This window comes from Lampris incognitus, chromosome 5 (genome assembly GCF_029633865.1).
Source record: "Lampris incognitus isolate fLamInc1 chromosome 5, fLamInc1.hap2, whole genome shotgun sequence".
NCBI classification, from domain to species: Eukaryota; Metazoa; Chordata; class Actinopteri; order Lampriformes; family Lampridae; genus Lampris; species Lampris incognitus.
In genome coordinates, this window is record NC_079215.1 from 68,225,874 (window position 1) to 68,249,033 (window position 23,160).

Genomic DNA, 23,160 nt, shown 5'->3' on the forward strand with positions numbered 1-23,160 from the left:
TATAGTATAGTATAGTGGTACAGTACAGTATAGTGCAGTACAGTATAGTAGTATAGTACAGTATAGTACAGTTCAGTATAGTGGTATAGTATAGTATGGTAGTATAGTACAGTACAGTATAGTATAGTAGTATAGTACAGCATAGTACATTACAGTATAGTATAGTACATTACAGTATAGTACAGTTCAGTATAGTGGTATAGTATAATAGTACAGTATAGTACAGCATAGTACAGTACAGTATAGTATACTAGTATAGTACAGTACAATATAGTACAGTTCAGTATAGTGGTATAGTATAGTATAGTAGTATAGTACAGCATAGTATAGTACAGTATAGTATAGTAGTATAATACAGCATAGTACAGTATAGTATAGTATAGTAGTATAGTACAGCATAGTATAGTACAGTACAGTATAGTGGTATAGTATAGTAGTATAGTACAGTATAGTACAGCATAGTACAATACAGTATAGTATAGTATAGTAGTATAGTACAGCATAGTATAGTACAGTATAGTACAGTTCAGTATAGTGGTATAGTACAATATAGTAGTACAGTACAGTACAGCATAGTATAGTACAGTATAGTACAGCATAGTATAGTATAGTACAGTACAGCTCTCTTTGTCTTCACCCAAGAGGCAGGCTAGTTTACTGTGGTTTGGTGGGGCATCAGATGTGGGGTGTTTGTCTTCACATTTTGGGAAGAAGCATCAGGGATTGATGGGAAGGTTTTGACTCTGTTAAAAAGTGCAGCTCTGTCTCGACTACGTTGTCTTTGCACTGCTGACACACACGTTTGTCTCCTGGTAGCCAAGTTGTTTTGTGTCTGCCAGTTTCTATTGCTAAGCGGTGCTCACTGAGTCTGTATTTCGTCATTGTATTTCTCAAATTTGTTGCTTTTATTTTCATTAGGTAATCTGCTAATGTATATTCTGTGTCTAGGGCCAACTATCATTGCATCTTGCTTTGTGATTTTGTTTTGGATTGCCAATATTCGACATAATTGTCTTTTAGGTTTGAGGAAATCTGTTTAAGCCAAATATGTTGTGTAGTCTGGATCTGGTCTTGTGCTTTAACGTGTTAGTATGTGCTAGTGGAACAGGAAGGCTGAAGACCAGGTTGGTAGGAGAGTTCTTCTCTGATCAAATCTTGGTATTGCGAAGCTTTATAATGGAAAGAGTGGGTCAAATTTGATCGCCCTTTTTTGAATTTTAATCAGAAGAGGATGTTAGCCTAATTCTGCCCTGCATGCATTGTTTGTAGTCTGCCGATGGACTTTTAGGATGTTTTTGCAAAACTCAACATGCAGGGTCTCAATTGGATGTTTTTCCCACTTGTGTAGTTATTGACTTGCAAGTGGGCCCCACACTTCACTGCCATTAAGGGCGATTGGTTCTATCACTGATGCAAATATTTCTAGCCAAATTCGGATTGGAATTTCGAAAGGAATTTTTCTTTTTCTAGCAAGTAAAGTGTCTTGTCTCTTAGTTCATTCATTGCCATGTTGAATATTCCTTTACAATCGATTCTAAGGCCTAGGTAGGTGTAATCTAGTGTGTAATGTTCAGTTTCATTTGGTCCTAATCTAAATACTATGTGCTGTCTACCCTGATATCTGGATCTTTTTTGAAAGATTAATATTTTAGCTTTGTTTATGTTAACTGCCAGGGCCCAGGTCTGGCAAAACATCTGAAGAAGGTATAATTGAATCTGGAGTCCTTCCTCCGTTGGTGAAAGAAGGACTAGGTCATCTGCATAGAGTAGGAATTTGACCTCACTGTTGTGCAGAGTGAATTCAGGTGCCGATGACTTTTCCAGTATGTTCACCAACTCATTAATGTATATGTAAATAGAGTTGGGTTTAAAGAGCAACTTTGTCTCACTCCACAATCCTGAGTGATATATTGGGTTCTTTTGGATCCAATTTTAATGCCACACTTAGCTCCTGAGTACACTGATTTTATGATGTCATGTGTTTTACCCCTACACCACTTTCAGTTAATATGTAGAATAATCCATAATGCCAAATGGAATCAAATGCTTTTTTGTTTTTTGTTTTTTGAAGTCAACAAAACGAGTGAATAATTTATTCTGATTTTGAGTATGTTTTTCAGTTAGGGTGTGTAAGGTGTAAATATGATCAGTAGTGCAGTAATTTGGTAAGAATCCAATCTGGCTTTTACTCAAGACATTGTGTTTCATAAGGAACTTTATGAGCCAGGAGTTAATAATACTGCAGAATACCTTCCCCCGGTTACTGTTAACACAGATGCCTCAGTAGTTGTTGGGATCAAAGTTATCTCAACTTTTGTATATTGGTGTAACTAATCCATGATTCCAGATATTGGGGAAATATCCCACACTCAGAACTAGATTGAATAATTTGAGTGTAACAGATTGTTACTTTTCATTCATAGATTTTAGCATTTCTTTTTGTTTAAAATGCCATCAGGCCCATATGCTTTTTTGGGCTTCAACTTGTCAATTTGGACTAAAAGCTCCTGCTCTGTGATTTTGATAGTCCTTGATGGAAAGTTCTCCTTTTTCTAGTTTGCGTTTTTTAGCATGTCGGGTGGTGCTGACTGACTCTCATAATGGGTTGGGTGGGTGCGGGTATTAAAACCCCTGACCCACATGGTTTATATCAGTTTAACCGGTGTGAAGCAGAATCAACAGAGCTGAAGGAGAAGTGAAGCTCAGCGTTGCCTGTAACCTGACTTACTTCTGTATTCAGAACCTGCTACTGCTCACACACACACACACACACACACAGGGATGTACATCACATGGCAGCATCGTCCACTGCAGTGAACCGGCTGAATACTGATCAGCTGTGTTGTGTTGAGCAGCTCCTCGCAGGCTGAAAGGTGTTCCTGAAAGTTCACGTGTTCGAATCCTGTTTCCATCGTCCGGCAACTCATCTGTGTTGGTCATGAGACTTCTAACAAGACTTCTGCCTCAGCTGTTGTCCACAGGTCACCATCAGTGTGACTGCTGAAGCTGCTGTGCTACAGATGAACCTGTTGCAGCTCTCATGTTGTAGTTGGTGGTTTGTGGTCCTGTTTGGGGTCTTGTTGTGGTCTTTCCCCTCTCAGGCCAAGGAGGTCACTATGTTTTCACAGCGTCCAGGCTCTGCTGTGCTTTAAGTTCTTCACACACATCTTCATCTCACACACATCTTCATCGTCTCACACACATCTTCATCTCACTCACATCATCTCACACACATCTTCATCTCACACGCATGTTCATGTCACACACATCTTCATCTCCCATACCTTCATCTCACACACATCATCTCACACACATCATCTCACACATCTTCTCACACACATCATCATCATCTTACACACATCTTCATCTCACTCACATCATCTCACACATCATCTCACACATATCTTCATCTCACACACATCATCTCACACATCATCTCACACACATCTTCACCTCATACACATCATCTCACACACATCTTCATCTCACACACATCATATCACACATCATCTCACACACATCTTCACCTCATACACATCATCTCACACACATCTTCATCTCACACACATCTTCATCTCACACACATCTTCATCTCACACACATCATGTCACACATCATCTCATACATCATCTCGCACACATCTTCATCTCACACACATCATCATCTCACACACATCTTCATCTCACTCACATCATCTCACACACATCATCTCACACATATCCTCACCTCATACACAATATCTCACACATCATCTCACACATATCTTCACCTCACACACATCATCTCACACACATCTTCATCTCACACACATCATATCACACATCATCTCACACACATCTTCATCTCACACACATCATATCACACATCATCTCACACATATCTTCACCTCACACACATCATCTCACACACATCTTCATCTCACACACATCATATCACACATCATCTCACACACATCTTCATCTCACACACATCATCTCGCACATCATCTCGCACACATCTTCATCTCACACACATCATCATCATCTCCCACACATCTTCATCTCACACACATCATCTCACACACATAATCATCTCACTCACCTCATCTCACACACATCATCATCATCTCACACACATCTTCATCTCACACACCTTCATCTCACACACATCTTCATCTCACTCACCTCATCTCACACACATCATCATCATCTCACACACATCTTCATCTCACACACCATCTCACACACCATCTCACACACATCTTCATCTCACACATATTGTCACCTTATACACATCATCTCACACACATCTTCATCTCACACACATCTTCATCACACACATCATGTCACACACCTTCATCTCACACACATCATCTCACGCATCAACTCGCACACATCTTCATCTCACACACATCCTGTCACACACATCTTCATCTCACACATCATCTCGCACACATCTTCATCTCACACACATCATCTCACACACATCCTGTCACACACATCATCTCACACATCTTCATCTCACACATATCCTGTCACACACATCTTCATCTCACACATATCATTTCACACACATCATCTCACACATATCATCTCACACACATCTTCATCTCACACACATCATCTCACACATATCTTCATCTCACACACATCATCTCACACACATTTTCATCTCACACATATCATCATCTCAGACATCATCTCACACACATCTTCATCTGACACATATCATCTCATACACATCATCTCACACACATTTTCATCTCACACACATCTTCATCTCACACACATCTTCATCTCACACACATCATCTCACACACATTTTCATCTCACACACATCATCTCACACACATCTTCATCTCACACACATCTTCATCTCACACATCTCACACACATCTTCATCTCACACATCATCTCACACACATCATGTCACGCACATCTTCATCTCACACAAATCATCTCATACACATCCTGTCACACATCTTCATCTCACACATCTTAATCACACACATCTTCATCTCACACACATCATCTCACACACATCTTCATCTCACACATATCATCATCTCAGACATCATCTCACACACATCTTCATCTGACACATATCATCTCATACACATCATCTCACACACATTTTCATCTCACACACATCATCTCACACACATCTTCATCTCACACACATCATATCACACATCATCTCACACATATCTTCATCTCACACACATCATCTCACACACATCATCTCACACACATCATATCACACATCATCTCACACATATCTTCACCTCACACACATCATCTCACACACATCTTCATCTCACACACATCATATCACACATCATCTCACACACATCTTCATCTCACACACATCATCTCGCACATCATCTCGCACACATCTTCATCTCACACACATCATCATCTCCCACACATCTTCATCTCACACACATCATCTCACACACATAATCATCTCACTCACCTCATCTCACACACATCATCATCATCTCACACACATCTTCATCTCACACACCTTCATCTCACACACATCTTCATCTCACTCACCTCATCTCACACACATCATCATCATCTCACACACATCTTCATCTCACACACCATCTCACACACCATCTCACACACATCTTCATCTCACACATATTGTCACCTTATACACATCATCTCACACACATCTTCATCTCACACACATCTTCATCACACACATCATGTCACACACCTTCATCTCACACACATCATCTCACGAATCATCTCGCACACATCTTCATCTCACACATCATCTCGCACACATCTTCATCTCACACATCATCTCGCACACATCTTCATCTCACACACATCATCTCACACACATCCTGTCACACACATCATCTCACACATCTTCATCTCACACATATCCTGTCACACACATCTTCATCTCACACATATCATTTCACACACATCATCTCACACACATCATCTCACACACATCTTCATCTCACACACATCATCTCACACATATCTTCATCTCACACACATCATCTCACACACATTTTCATCTCACACATATCATCATCTCAGACATCATCTCACACACATCTTCATCTGACACATCATCATCTCACACACATCATCTCACACACATTTTCATCTCACACACATCTTCATCTCACACACATCTTCATCTCACACACATCTTCATCTCACACATATCATTTCACACACATCATCTCACACACATCATCTCACACACATCTTCATCTCACACACATCATCTCACACATATCTTCATCTCACACACATCATCTCACACACATTTTCATCTCACACATATCATCATCTCAGACATCATCTCACACACATCTTCATCTGACACATCATCATCTCACACACATCATCTCACACACATCTTCATCTCACACACATCTTCATCTCACACATCTCACACAAATCATCTCACACACATCATCTCACACACATCTTCATCTCACACATCTCACACACATCTCACACACATCTCACACACATCATCTCACACACATCATCTCACACACATCATCTCACACATCTTCTCACACACATCATCATCATCTTACACACATCTTCATCTCACTCACATCATCTCACACATCATCTCACACATATCTTCATCTCACACATATCTTCACCTCATACACATCATCTCACACATATCTTCATCTCACAGACATCATCTCACACACATCTTCACCTCATACACATCATCTCACACACATCTTCATCTCACACACATCATATCACACATCATCTCACACATATCTTCACCTCACACACATCATCTCACACAAATCTTCATCTCACACACATCATATCACACATCATCTCACACACATCATGTCACACATATCTTCATCTCACACACATCATCTCACACATATCTTCATCTCACAGACATCATCTCACACACATCTTCACCTCATACACATCATATCACACATCATCTCACACATATCATCATCTCATACACATCATCTCACACACATCTTCACCTCACACACATCATCTCACACAAATCTTCATCTCACACACGTCATATCACACATCATGTCACACACATCTTCACCTCACACACATCATCTCACACACATCTTCATCTCACACACATCTTCATCTCACACACATCATCTCACACACATCTTCATCTCACACACATCATATCACACATCATCTCACACATATCTTCATCTCACACACATCATCTCACACACATCATCTCACACACATCATATCACACATCATCTCACACATATCTTCACCTCACACACATCATCTCACACACATCTTCATCTCACACACATCATATCACACATCATCTCACACACATCTTCATCTCACACACATCATCTCGCACATCATCTCGCACACATCTTCATCTCACACACATCATCATCTCCCACACATCTTCATCTCACACACATCATCTCACACACATAATCATCTCACTCACCTCATCTCACACACATCATCATCATCTCACACACATCTTCATCTCACACACCTTCATCTCACACACATCTTCATCTCACTCACCTCATCTCACACACATCATCATCATCTCACACACATCTTCATCTCACACACCATCTCACACACCATCTCACACACATCTTCATCTCACACATATTGTCACCTTATACACATCATCTCACACACATCTTCATCTCACACACATCTTCATCACACACATCATGTCACACACCTTCATCTCACACACATCATCTCACGAATCATCTCGCACACATCTTCATCTCACACATCATCTCGCACACATCTTCATCTCACACATCATCTCGCACACATCTTCATCTCACACACATCTTCTCACACACATCCTGTCACACACATCATCTCACACATCTTCATCTCACACATATCCTGTCACACACATCTTCATCTCACACATATCATTTCACACACATCATCTCACACACATCATCTCACACACATCTTCATCTCACACACATCATCTCACACATATCTTCATCTCACACACATCATCTCACACACATTTTCATCTCACACATATCATCATCTCAGACATCATCTCACACACATCTTCATCTGACACATCATCATCTCACACACATCATCTCACACACATTTTCATCTCACACACATCTTCATCTCACACACATCTTCATCTCACACACATCTTCATCTCACACATATCATTTCACACACATCATCTCACACACATCATCTCACACACATCTTCATCTCACACACATCATCTCACACATATCTTCATCTCACACACATCATCTCACACACATTTTCATCTCACACATATCATCATCTCAGACATCATCTCACACACATCTTCATCTGACACATCATCATCTCACACACATCATCTCACACACATCTTCATCTCACACACATCTTCATCTCACACATCTCACACACATCATCTCACACACATCATCTCACACACATCTTCATCTCACACATCTCACACACATCTCACACACATCTCACACACATCATCTCACACACATCATCTCACACACATCATCTCACACATCTTCTCACACACATCATCATCATCTTACACACATCTTCATCTCACTCACATCATCTCACACATCATCTCACACATATCTTCATCTCACACATATCTTCACCTCATACACATCATCTCACACATATCTTCATCTCACAGACATCATCTCACACACATCTTCACCTCATACACATCATCTCACACACATCTTCATCTCACACACATCATATCACACATCATCTCACACATATCTTCACCTCACACACATCATCTCACACAAATCTTCATCTCACACACATCATATCACACATCATCTCACACACATCATGTCACACATATCTTCATCTCACACACATCATCTCACACATATCTTCATCTCACAGACATCATCTCACACACATCTTCACCTCATACACATCATATCACACATCATCTCACACATATCATCATCTCATACACATCATCTCACACACATCTTCACCTCACACACATCATCTCACACAAATCTTCATCTCACACACATCATATCACACATCATCTCACACACATCTTCACCTCATACACATCATCTCACACACATCTTCATCTCACACACGTCATATCACACATCATGTCACACACATCTTCACCTCACACACATCATCTCACACACATCTTCATCTCACACACATCTTCATCTCACACACATCATATCACACATAATCTCACACACATCTTCATCTCACACACATCATGTCACACATCATCTCATACATCATCTCGCACACGTCATATCACACATCATGTCACACACATCTTCACCTCACACACATCATCTCACACACATCTTCATCTCACACACATCTTCATCTCACACACATCATATCACACATAATCTTACACACATCTTCATCTCACTCACATCATCTCACACATCATCTCACACATATCTTCATCTCACACATATCTTCACCTCATACACATCATCTCACACATATCTTCATCTCACAGACATCATCTCACACACATCTTCACCTCATACACATCATCTCACACACATCTTCATCTCACACACATCATATCACACATCATCTCACACATATCTTCACCTCACACACATCATCTCACACAAATCTTCATCTCACACACATCATATCACACATCATCTCACACACATCATGTCACACATATCTTCATCTCACACACATCATCTCACACATATCTTCATCTCACAGACATCATCTCACACACATCTTCACCTCATACACATCATATCACACATCATCTCACACATATCATCATCTCATACACATCATCTCACACACATCTTCACCTCACACACATCATCTCACACAAATCTTCATCTCACACACATCATATCACACATCATCTCACACACATCTTCACCTCATACACATCATCTCACACACATCTTCATCTCACACACGTCATATCACACATCATGTCACACACATCTTCACCTCACACACATCATCTCACACACATCTTCATCTCACACACATCTTCATCTCACACACATCATATCACACATAATCTCACACACATCTTCATCTCACACACATCATGTCACACATCATCTCATACATCATCTCGCACACATCTTCATCTCACACACATCATCATCATCTCACACACATCTTCATCTCACTCACATCATCTCACACACATCATCTCACACACATCATCTCACACATATCTTCACCTCACACACATCATCTCACACACATCTTCATCTCACACACATCATATCACACATCATCTCACACACATCTTCATCTCACACACATCATATCACACATCATCTCACACATATCTTCACCTCACACACATCATCTCACACACATCTTCATCTCACACACATCATATCACACATCATCTCACACACATCTTCACCTCACACACATCTTCATCTCACACACATCATCTCACACACATCTTCATCTCACACACATCTTCATCTCACACAAGACTCACACTGTCTGTCTGTGGAGCTTCATCTCAATGTCACTCTGCTGTCCGTCAAATCAATAAACCCGCCCCCTCACACACACACACACACACACACACACACACACAGCTGTGCAGGGACATGTTGTTGTGTCTTCGCAGGACGGTCTTCTGACTGATTTCACAGGAGGGCAGACGGCATTCAGAGACTGACCTCTGACCTCTGCCTCCTGCAGCAGGGTCACCCGTTGACCTCTGACCTCTGGTCCTCCCTGGTTGTGCTGGGTGGTGTGGTAAAGTAGTGTGTAGTAAAGTGTTGTGAGGCGGCATATGGAGACATTGGTCCGTTTTAATGAAGCCGTGACATGAAACAGGTCCATATTTATTCTCCTTGGCGAGGCGGGCCGGGAACAGAGGGACCGGTGGCAGAAAAGATGGAAAAAAGAGACGGGCGAGATTCTTAATGAGGCCTGAAGCTTCATCATTAAAACACCAGAAACAACAAAGTCACTTTGTTCTCTCTCTCTCTCTCTCTCTCTACCTCCACACTGTCTCTCCTTCTCCCTCTCTCTCCCTCTACTCCTGCCCTTTCTTGCTTTCTTTCTTGCTGTTGCTCTCTCTCTCCCTCTCTCTCTCTCTCTCTCTCTCTCTCTGTCTCTCACTGACTCTTTCTCTGTTCTCCTTTACATCTACCCCCTCTCTCTCTCTGTCTCTCTCCATCTGTCTCTCTGTCTCCAGCTCTCCTTCAGACTCTTCACTCTTTTTGTTTTTCTCTCTCTCAGCTTTGTTCTTTCTCCAGACATTGACAGACGGAGATAGATGGAGATGAAAAGAAAAACAGTTAAGAATGGAGCGAGAGAGAGAGAGCAAGAAAGACAGAGAGCGAGAGAGAGAGTGTGAGACAGACAGAACGAGAGAAAGAGAAAGCGCAAGAAAGAAAGAGGGAGAGCACGAGAGAAAGACAGAGGGAGAGAGAGAGAGAGAGAGAGAGCGAGAGAGAGAGAGCAAGAAAGACAGAGAGCGAGAGAGAAAGTGTGAGACAGACAGAACGAGAGAAAGAGAAAGCGCAAGAAAGAAAGAGGGAGAGAGAGAGAGGTGTGTGTTCAGCAGACGAGTCCAGTGTTCAGAGATGGAGCAGTTTGGTCAGAGCAGGATGCTGACTTAAAGATGGAGAACACCAGTTGATACGTCAGTTATAAATCAGTTGATACACCAGTTTATACACCAGTTGATACACCAGTTTATACACCAGTTGATACGTCAGTTGATACATCAGTTGATACACCAGTTTATACACCAGTTGATACATCAGTTGATACATCAGTTTATACACCAGTTTATACACCAGTTGATACATCAGTGATACACCAGTTGATACATCAGTGATACACCAGTTGATACATCAGTGATACATCAGTTTATACACAAGTTGATACATCAGTTGATACACCAGTTGATACATCAGTGATACATCAGTGATACATCAGTGATACGTCAGTTTATACACAAGTTGATACATCAGTGATACATCAGTGATACATCAGTGATACATCAGTGATACATCAGTGATACGTCAGTTTATACACAAGTTGATACATCAGTGATACATCAGTGATACATCAGTGATACATCAGTTGATACACCAGTGATACATCAGTGATACATCAGTTTATACACAAGTTTATACACCAGTTGATACGTCAGTTGATACACCAGTTGATACACCAGTTGATACATCAGTGATACATCAGTGATACATCAGTTGATACATCAGTTGATACATCAGTGATACATCAGTTTATACACAAGTTTATACACAAGTTGATACATCAGTGATACATCAGTGATACATCAGTTTATACACAAGTTGATACATCAGTGATACATCAGTGATACATCAGTTGATACATCAGTGATACATCAGTTTATACACAAGTTGATACATCAGTGATACATCAGTGATACATCAGTGATACATCAGTTGATACATCAGTGATACATCAGTGATACATCAGTTGATACATCAGTGATACATCAGTGATACATCAGTTGATAAATCAGTGATACATCAGTTGATACATCAGTTGATACATCAGTGATACATCAGTGATACATCAGTTGATACATCAGTTGATACATCAGTTTATACACCAGTTGATACACCAGTTTATACACCAGTTGATACATCAGTTGATACATCAGTTATACATCAGTTTATACACCAGTTGATACATCAGTTGATACATCAGTTATACATCAGTTTATACACAAGTTGATACATCAGTGATACATCAGTGATACATCAGTTATACATCAGTTTATACACCAGTTGATACACCAGTTTATACACCAGTTGATACACCAGTTTATACACCAGTTGATACATCAGTTTATACACAAGTTGATACATCAGTTGATACATCAGTTGATACATCAGTTTATACACCAGTTGATACACCAGTTTATACACCAGTTGATACATCAGTTTATACACAAGTTGATACATCAGTTATAAATCAGTTGATACACCAGTTATAACTCAGTTTATACACCAGTTTTATACACAAGTTGATACATCAGTTTATACACAAGTTGATTCATCAGTTATAAATCAGTTGATACACCAGTTGATACATCAGTTTATACACCAGTTGATACATCAGTTGGTACATCAGTTTATAGAGTAAACAGGAGTCAGTACCACTAAATGGGAACCAGTCTAAACCAACACAGAGATGAAAACATGGTGGGTGTTTGGTACAGACTGGAAAAGTTCTGAGAGTACTACACACAAACAGCTCAGTACACTTCTCCTCCACGCACTGGTTGTACATGAAGAGGTAAAGAGAAAGAATAGTAGTAATAATAGAAATAAAATAATAATTATATAATATATTTAGATAATTATATAATAAAAATATAATTAGTAGCGGTAGTAGAAGTAGTAGTAGAAGTAGTAATGGTCATGGTATCAATAGCAGTAGGTATCACTAGAAGTAAAGATATCAGTGGTAGTTTTACCAGTTTTGCTGTAGTAGCAGCAGCAGTAGTAGTAGTAGTAGTAGTAGTAGTAGTACTAGTGTTTATGTAAATATGTGTGTGTTTGTGTGTGTGTGTGTGCCTGTGTACAGGGGAGGACTTTGCGGTGGTGCAGCAGGAGATCCTCATGATGAAGGACTGTAAACATCCCAACATCATCGCCTACTTCAACAGCTATCTGAGGTACGGCGCGCCCGTCGCCCATGGCTACCACTTCCACCTAGCCCCGCCTCTTCAGTGTATCAACCTGACCTAGCCCCATCTCCCCAACAAACAACCCTCACTGACTTGGTCGTCCATATTTGTATTACCAAGTCAACACACACACACACACACACACACACACACACACACACACACACACACACACACACACACACACACACAGCTGTCTCAGCCTCCAGCCTATCTGTGCTAGCTAACAGTGTGGCTAATTGGTAGCTAGTAGCTAGAGGGGAGTTGGTGGGCTATGACACTATAAGGTGCTAGAGAAGAGTGCTAAATGCAGTAATTCCCCCTCCCCCCCCTCGCGGTCAGCGTCTCAGACCGGTTCAGACCTGTATTGATCTGGGGCTCATTTGTTTGCTTGGCTGTTTCCAGGAGGGATAAGTTATGGATCTGTATGGAATACTGCAGAGGAGGCTCTCTCCAAGACATCTACCACGGTGAGAACAGCAGTATTACACTCAGCTCTGCCAAAACCACCTACACCCCCCCTCCCCCCACCACACACACACACACACACACACACACTAGTACAACCAAGTCTGCTGCTGGTGGTCACTGGGAGCTGACCAGTGACCTCCATCTGGTTTTTTGTTTTGTTTGTTTTACATTACACCCCGCCCATCACCCCATCCCCCACTCAAGTCTGAAGCGTAGCAGCGAAGGATCAGCTGATGTGATATGAACATGCAGCTCACAGTTTACCGCGTCTGGATTTCTGCCTGGTCCAAAAAACCCCCCTGCTATTCATGACATCACTTCTTCTGTAACATTGATGACATCACTTCCTCTGAAACATTCATGACATCACTTCCGTTGTAACTTTCATGACATCACTTCCTCTGAAACATTCAGAATCAGAATGAGAATCTGTTGGCCGAGTGTGCCCATGCACACAAGGAATTTGACTATGGTACACAGCAGCTTCTAGCACTTGCAGACATCACTTACACAGCAAAAGAAAAAAGAGTAAAACAACAAAAAGAGATAATTGTAACAACAATAGGACATTGGAACATGCATACGTAACAGGAATAACATAACATGTATACATAACAGGAATAACATAACATGTATATACATAACAGGAATAACATAACATGTATATACGTAACATGAATAACATAACATGTATACATAACAGGAATAACATAACACGTATATATACGTAACAGGAATAACATAACATGTATACATAACAGGAATAACATAACATGTATATACGTAACAGGAATAACATAACATGTATGCATAACAGGAATAATATAACATGTATACATAACATGTATACATAATAGGAATAACATAACATGTATATACGTAACAGGAATAACATAACATGTCTACATAACAGGAATAGCATAACATGTATATACGTAACAGGAATAACATAACATGTATACATAACAGGAATAACATAAAATGTATATACGTAACAGGAATAACATAACATGTATACATAACAGGAATAACATAACGTGTATACGTAACAGGAATAACATAACAGGAATAACATAACATGTATATACATAACAGGAATAACATAACATGTATATACATAACAGGAATAACATAACATGTACACATAACAGGAATAACATAACATGTATATACATAACAGGAATAACATAACATGTCTACATAACAGGAATAGCATAACATGTATATACGTAACAGGAATAACATAACATGTATACATAACAGGAATAACATAAAATGTATATACGTAACAGGTATAACAACATGTATACATAACAGGAATAACATAACGTGTATACGTAACAGGAATAACATAACAGGAATAACATAACACATATATACATAACAGGAATAACATAACATGTATATACATAACAGGAATAACATAACATGTACACATAACAGGAATAACATAACATGCATACATAACAGGAATAACAACATGTATACATAACAGGAATAACATAGCATGTATACATAATGGGGATAATACAACATGTATACATAATAGGAAAAACATGTATACGTAACTGGAATAACAACGCACCGAGACCTGGCCATCACCATTGACAACACCGTGGTGGCGCCAACTCGGACTGAGAGGAATCTGGGTGTGATCCTGGACGACCAACTGTCGTTTGCTGCAAACATTGCCTCGGTTTCTCTCTCCTGCAGATTTCTCCTCTATAACATCAGGAGGAGTCGCCCATTCCTCACCGATGAGATGGCACAGGTGCTCATCCAGGCTCTGGTCACCTCCCGGCTGGACTACAGCAACTCCCTCCTTGCTGTTGCCCCAGCATAGGCCATCAGACCTCTGGAGCTTGTTCAGAAAGCTGCAGCTCGTCTGGTGTTCAACCGCCCTAAGTTCTCCCACACAACTCCCCACAAGACTCTGGTGCTAGCCTACAGGGCAGTGAAAGGAACAGCTCCTTCCTATCTCCAGGCCATGATCAAGCCCTACACCCCCGCCCAACCACTTCGCTCTGCTGCCTCGGGATGCCTGGTTGCCCCGTCGCTCAGAGGCCCCTCGCTGCCGATCGACCCGGTCATGGCTCTGTTCTGTCCTGGTCCCACAGTGGTGGACTGAACTCCCCACTGATGTCAGGACAGAGGAGTCCTGCCCATCTTTCAGCGCAGGTTGAAAACTCACCTCTTCAAGAACTACTACCCTGTTACTTGTTCTTACCACTTATTTTATCCACTCATTTAAAAAAAAACTCTTTCTTGCTCTTTTACTTTAGCTCTGGTTTTGCTCTTAGATGCTTGTTTAGATGCACTTATGACCTCTGATGACTAGTAGTTCTCCTGACTTCCTACAGTAAATGATGCTCTCATTGTAAGTCGCTTTGGACAATAGCGTCGGCTAAATGACTGTAATGTAATTTAATGTATACATAACAGGAATAACATGTATACATAACAGGAACAACATAGCATGTATACGTAACAGGAATAGCATAACATGTATACATAACAGGAATAACACAACATGTATACATAACAGGAACAACACAACGTGTATACATAACAGGAATAACAGCATGTATACACAACAGGAACAACACAGCGTGTATACATAACAGGAATAACATATATACATAACATGAATAACATAACATGTATACATAACATGAATAACATAACAGGAACAACATAACATGTATACATAACAGGAATAACATATATACATAACATGAATAACATAACATGTATACATAACAGGGACAACACAACGTGTATACATAACAGGAATAGCATAACATGTATACACAACAGGAATAACACAACATGTATACACAACAGGAACAACACAACGTGTATACATAACAGGAATAACAGCATGTATACACAACAGGAACAACACAACATGTATACACAACAGGAATAACATATATACATAACATGAATAACATAACAGGAATAGCATAACAGGAATAACATAACATGTATATGTAACAGGAATAGCATAACATGTATACATAACAGGAACAACACAACGTGTATACATAACAGGAATAACAGCACGTATACACAACCGGAACAGCACAACATGTATACATAACAGGAATAACACATATACATAACATGAATAACATAACATGTATACATAACATGAATAACATAACATGTATACATAACAGGAATAACATAACATGTATACATAACACGTATACATAACAGGAGTAACAAGATGTATAGATAACAGGAACAACATAACATGTATGCATAACAGGAATACCATAACATGTATTGATAACAAGAATAACAACATGTACGTATACATAACAGGGATATCATTAAATGTATAGATAACAAGAATGACATAACATGTATACATAACAGTTATGTCTCTGCTATACAGAGTTTTGTTATTGTTGAGTAATCAATAATCTATCCCCATATATTATACCATATTGCTTTTATACTGTATTGCCCATCATGACATCACTTCCTGTAAAATATTCATGGCTTTTGTTAACAATTTACTACTACTACTATTTGGTTATGTCATGAAAGCACGGTTTAGTAGTAGTAGTAGTAGTAGTAGCAGTAGCATTTACTTGCTATGCCATTTTCAGGGACTGAAGACAGCTACATATTAACAGCCCTGATATGAAAAAGCTCAATCAGCTATTCAATTAATCAGTCAGTTAATTAGTCAAACTTTATTTAAATGTCACATCTTGTACATGAAAAGCAGTTCATCTTGAAAGAAAGTTCAAAGCAAACTAAGGAAAGCAGTGACTATTTACCTGTACTGTTCCAGCCTCCTCCAGGTGTGTTCTGTTTTATCTGCTTAGTTGTGACTCAGAAGGAAATGGGTTCATATCCATTCAAGGGTCGGTGGTTCTCAGTCAGGTCCACAGGTAGCAGCGGTGCTGCTGCTTTTCTTTTCTAGCTGCTAGTTCATTACATTCACCTGTTGTTCCACTTATTCAGCCTCCATCAGGGAGGTTGTACACCTGTTATGACACACTAGTTTACCTGATATCATATCATGCAGAATGCACCTTAACCTCTGAGAGGTGACCATCAGCAGAACATGTTGGGATCTACAGTGAAGACCATAGTGCTATGTGGAATATCGTCTTCCTTCACACAAGGAAACGACTCTCTGTCCGGAAACCAGAAAGGAAACTTGACTTGTTATTGTAAGAATTCAAACTTTACAAGCACGGAAATGGATTTTGTTGTTGAAAGTGTGACTGATCAATAGCGGCCGTCAAAGCGCTGAGTTACTCGGTATGTGTAAAGGTTTCTGCCAGTGTCTGTCGTCTCCTCGACGTGCCTCCTACGACCGTCGCCCTCTCGTTAAGATGCGGCTCTGCCGCCACAGACCGAGCCCTCATTAGGACCGGCATTAGCACTGCCGGCCGCTGAGCATGGCCTGGATCCACCTACCACACAGCAGACCCCCCGCCAAGCCCCGCTCATGCCGCGGACCATGTCCCCACTCCCCCACCGAGCCCCGCCTAGCTCTCCCAGAAGAGAGAACAGGCTGCGGTGGACCAGGTCCCTGCAGGCTCAATACAAAGACGTGAGGATTTCGGCCTCACCGCTTCCCAGCCTTCAAACCCGCACGCCCACGCTCCGCTCAGCTGTAGCAACAAGTCAACACATGAGTCTTCTCTGTTCTTTGGCGGAACACTTCCTTTTCTCTGCTAAAGGTCTTTGTAAAGTGGTCAAAGAACTAGGTGAGTTTCATGATTTGACCAAATATTGTGGCCTATTGACAAAATGTATTAGTTTGACTCTGCCTTGTTAAAAAGCAGCACAAAATGCACACATGCAGTGGAAAATGTTTAGTTGTTGCCCATTTTATAAACCAGTGGTTCTAAATCAGGCCCCAATGTTGCTGCTTTTCTGTTCTGCCAGGAAGTTCATAATATTCATAAGGGACGGTCGCAACATACCAGATGCTCCCGTGCTCATTTTGGGGGATTTCAGCAATTGCAAACTTGAGATGTCTTTACCTGGGTTTGAACAGTGTATTAAATGTGATACCTAGAAACACTAAAATTCTTGACAAATGCTATGGAAATGCCCAGGATGCCTATACAGCTGGAGCTAAAGCACCGCTGTTCAGTTCTCATCCCAACACAGCTCAGCTCATTCCTGTCTACTGCTCAGTCCTGAAGAGGATCGCACCTCTTGTTAAAACTTTTGTAAAACTGTTTGGTAAAACTGTTACCATGAAAACTTTAACCGTTAAAAGTCTTAACGTTAAAACTGTAAAACTGTAACCGTTAAAACTGTTACCGTTAAAACTGTAAAACTGTTACCGTTAGAACTGTTACCGTTAAAACTGTAAAACTGTAACTGTTAAAACTGTTACCATTAAAACTGTAAAACTTAGTTAAAACTGTTACCGTTAAAACTGTAAAACTGTTACCGTTAGAACTGTTACCGTTAAAACTGTAAAACTGTAACTGTTAAAACTGTTACCATTAAAACTGTAAAACTGTAACCGTTAAAACTGTTACCGTTAAAACTGTAAAACTGTAACCGTTAAAACTGTTACCGTTAAAACTGTAAAACTGTAACCGTTAGAACTGTTACCGTTAAAACTGTAAAACTGTAACTGTTAAAACTGTTACCATTAAAACTGTAAAACTTACAGTTAAATCTGTTACAATTAAAACTGTAAACTGTTACAGTTAAAACTGTTACCGTTAAAATTGTTACCGTTAAAACTCTTACCGTTAAAACTGTAAAACTGTAACCGTTAAAACTGTTATCATTAAAACTGTAAAACTTAGTTAAATCTGTTACCATTAAAACTGTAAAACTGTAACCGTTAAAACTGTTACCATTAAAACTGTAAAACTTACAGTTAAATCTCTTACCATTAAAACTGTAAACTGTTACAGTTAAAACCGTTACCATTAAAACTGTTACCGTTAAAACTGTAAAACTTACAGTTAAAACTGTTACCATTAAAACTGTAAAACTTACAGTTAAAACTGTTACCATTAAAACTGTAAAACTTTAACCGTTAAAACTGTAAAACTTACAGTTAAAACTGTTACCATTAAAACTGTAAAACTTACAGTTAAAACTGTTACCATTAAAACTGTAAAACTTACAGTTAAAACTGTTATCATTGAAACTGTAAAACTTAGTTAAATCTGTTACCATTAAAACTGTAAATTGTTACAGTTAAAACTGTTACCATTAAAACTGTAAACTGTTACAGTTAAAACTGTTACCATTTAAACTGTAAACTGTTACAGTTAAATCTGTTACCATTAAAACTGTAAACTGTTACAGTTAAAACTGTTACCATTAAAACTGTAAACTGTTACAGTTAAAACTGTTACCATTAAAACTGTAAAACTTACAGTTAAAACTGTTACGATTAAAACTGTAAACTGTTACAGTTAAAACTGTTACCATTAAAACTGTAAAATGGTTAGTTAAATCTGTTAGTTAAAACTGTAAAACCGTTATAGTTAAACTGTTAAAACTGTTACTGTTAAAACTGTTACAGCCTGCTCCACTGGCAGTACTGAAACTCTTAAGGGGTGTTATCTGAGCACAGACAGGGACATCTTCCATGAATCTGATTTGAACAAGTCATCACAGCTTATATTAATCCCTGTGTGGATGCTGTGATACCTCAAAGACAATAAAACATTATCCCAACAACAAGTCCTTCGTTACTAAGGATGTTGAGGACTGTATCAAACATAAGAGGCTTGCTTTCAGGAATAAGGACCAAGTCCAACTAAGATCAGCACAGAGGAGCTGAACCAGCAACTCCACTCAAAACCTCCAAAGGAAGGCGCCCAGGAGGCATCCTAATCAGAAGCCCGAACCACCTCAACCACCTCCGAGCTCCTCACCCTATCTCTAAGGCTGAGCCCAGACACCCTACGGAGGAAACTCATTTCAGCCACTTGTATCCGCGATCTCACCCTTTCAGTCACTACCCAAAGCTCATGACCATAGGTGAGGGTTGGAATGAGGGTTGGCCCTGAACATGATCATTAGATTTACAGTATCAGAACAGTACTCTACGTTTGGGTTTAGTTTCTGCAAACAGAACCACACCAGTACTATAGGTAAAGAAGCAGAGGGTACTGGTACTGAGCCATAGTAGGTCCAGCACTGGGTCAGTCTGGATGGTCAAACTGCTCTTTCTGCTTTAGTTATTATGCTACACATCACTTGAACAGACTTCCAGGAGATATATGACTCCCTCCGGATCTGGCCATTTTTAAAACCAGGCTAGAAACTTTCATGTTCTCCATCACAGAAAGTTGAATTATTTGATGGGGACACAACATTTATTGAGAGAAACAGTTCCATTCCATTCAGTTGAGACTGAAGAGGTCACTTAGACGATCAGGATTCGTTTCTGTCAAAAAACGTGGTGTCCAGGTGAACTGATTCAACCCTCTGTGGTTTCCTTACCTGGATTACTGAGCATGCATCAAGACTTCCATGTTCTCCGTTGTCTTTAAATTCATCTTCAGCCTACTGATAGTTACACTTTGAACATTTCCCAGTTTGCACTGTGATCCTGCAGTTTAACCCTTTTTTATTCTTTTATCTTGTAATGCCTCTTTAAAATTTCTTAATTTTATTACCTTTTTATTTTCTAATTTCTTTTTCTTATTCTGTATTTCTTAAGTGTTTTTAAGCCTTAATGTAAAGCACTTTGAATTGCCTTGTGTAAAATGTACTTTACAAATAAATTTTCCTTCTGGGCCAAATCAAAATGATTCCACGATCTTTAGGGGGGTCCAGACCAGTCCACTGATCATCGTTAATCCATAAGTCATTGTTTCTTCTGGAGCAGCATTCATACTCATAAGTCATAACTAGTCATTATAACCTGATTCTGACTCTTCTTCTCTGGTTTTTCTTCCAGTGACCGGTCCTCTCACAGAGTCCCAGATAGCCTACATGTCTCGGGAGACACTCCAGGTACTGGTCCCTGCTGGTTTTAGGCCCCTTTGGTACTGGGTTTACCCTGTAAAACCTGACTTTGATGTGACAGAAGCCATGTGGGAACAGGCTGTGTGGGATACCGATCCTTTTAACCAGAAAGTTAATTTTCTGAGCACAATATGTGACTAAATGAAAGTCTTGCTGAGGTGTTCAGTACAAACTTGCCAGTAGACAATCCTAAGCAGCCAGCGAGTCAACAGCCATCTCACGAGACCCAACATTCTGCTGTCCGTTTGTGGACAATCAAAACAAAAGGTAGATCATTTAAAAAGTATTGAGAATTTTGGAAAGTTGGATGCATCCTCACATCTCCTTAAGTAGCTTAAAGTTTTGTTTATTTATTGCCCCTTTTTCTCCCCAAATGTACCCGGCCAATTACCCCACTCTTCCGAGCTGTCCTGGTCACTGCTCCACCCTCCTCTGCGTATCCGGGGAGGGCTGCAGACTACCACATGCCTCCTCCGATACATGTGGAGTCACCAGCCACTTCTTTTCACCTGACAGTGAGGAGTTTCACCAGGGGGACGTAGCGCGTGGGAGGATCCTGTTATTCCCCCCATTTCCCCCTCCCCCCTGAACAGGTGCCCCGACTGACCAGAGGAGGCACTAGTGCAGCGACCAGGACACATACCCACATCTGGCTTCCCACCCGCAGACACGGCCAACTGTGTCTGTAGGGACGCCCGACCAAGCCGGAGGTAACACAGGGATTCGAACCGGCGATCCCCGTGTTGGTAGGCAACGGAATAGACCGCCACTAGCTTAAAGGTTTAAGTTAGAATGGAGTTGCTACGTTATAGTAAAACGAGATGAAGTCCAGACTGTTGGAGGGGGCAGTAAAGATAGAAACTGGTGCCACCAACATGAGTGCGCTAGCTTACAGCTGGCCGCCACTGGACCGGAAACTGCTGTTGACATGAAAATGCTGTAACATAAAGTATGAATTTGTATGGTAGCAGGCATCAGATAGTATGACATGTTTTAAGATTGTGGACTGTCGTGTCT

The 23,160-nt window shown here is 40.2% G+C and overlaps 1 protein-coding gene across 3 annotated transcripts in view; it reads left to right on the forward strand.

Annotated features, from left to right (window-relative positions):
• map4k3a (mitogen-activated protein kinase kinase kinase kinase 3a) overlaps positions 1-23,160 on the forward strand; it is a 182,455-nt gene that overhangs the window by 57,158 nt on the left and 102,137 nt on the right. For all 3 annotated transcript variants that reach the window (XM_056281131.1, XM_056281133.1, XM_056281132.1), the window contains 3 exons: positions 13,584-13,674; positions 14,092-14,156; positions 22,076-22,131. In XM_056281131.1, the coding sequence (XP_056137106.1) occupies positions 13,584-13,674; positions 14,092-14,156; positions 22,076-22,131 (212 nt within the window). The remainder of the gene's footprint in view (positions 1-13,583; positions 13,675-14,091; positions 14,157-22,075; positions 22,132-23,160) is intronic.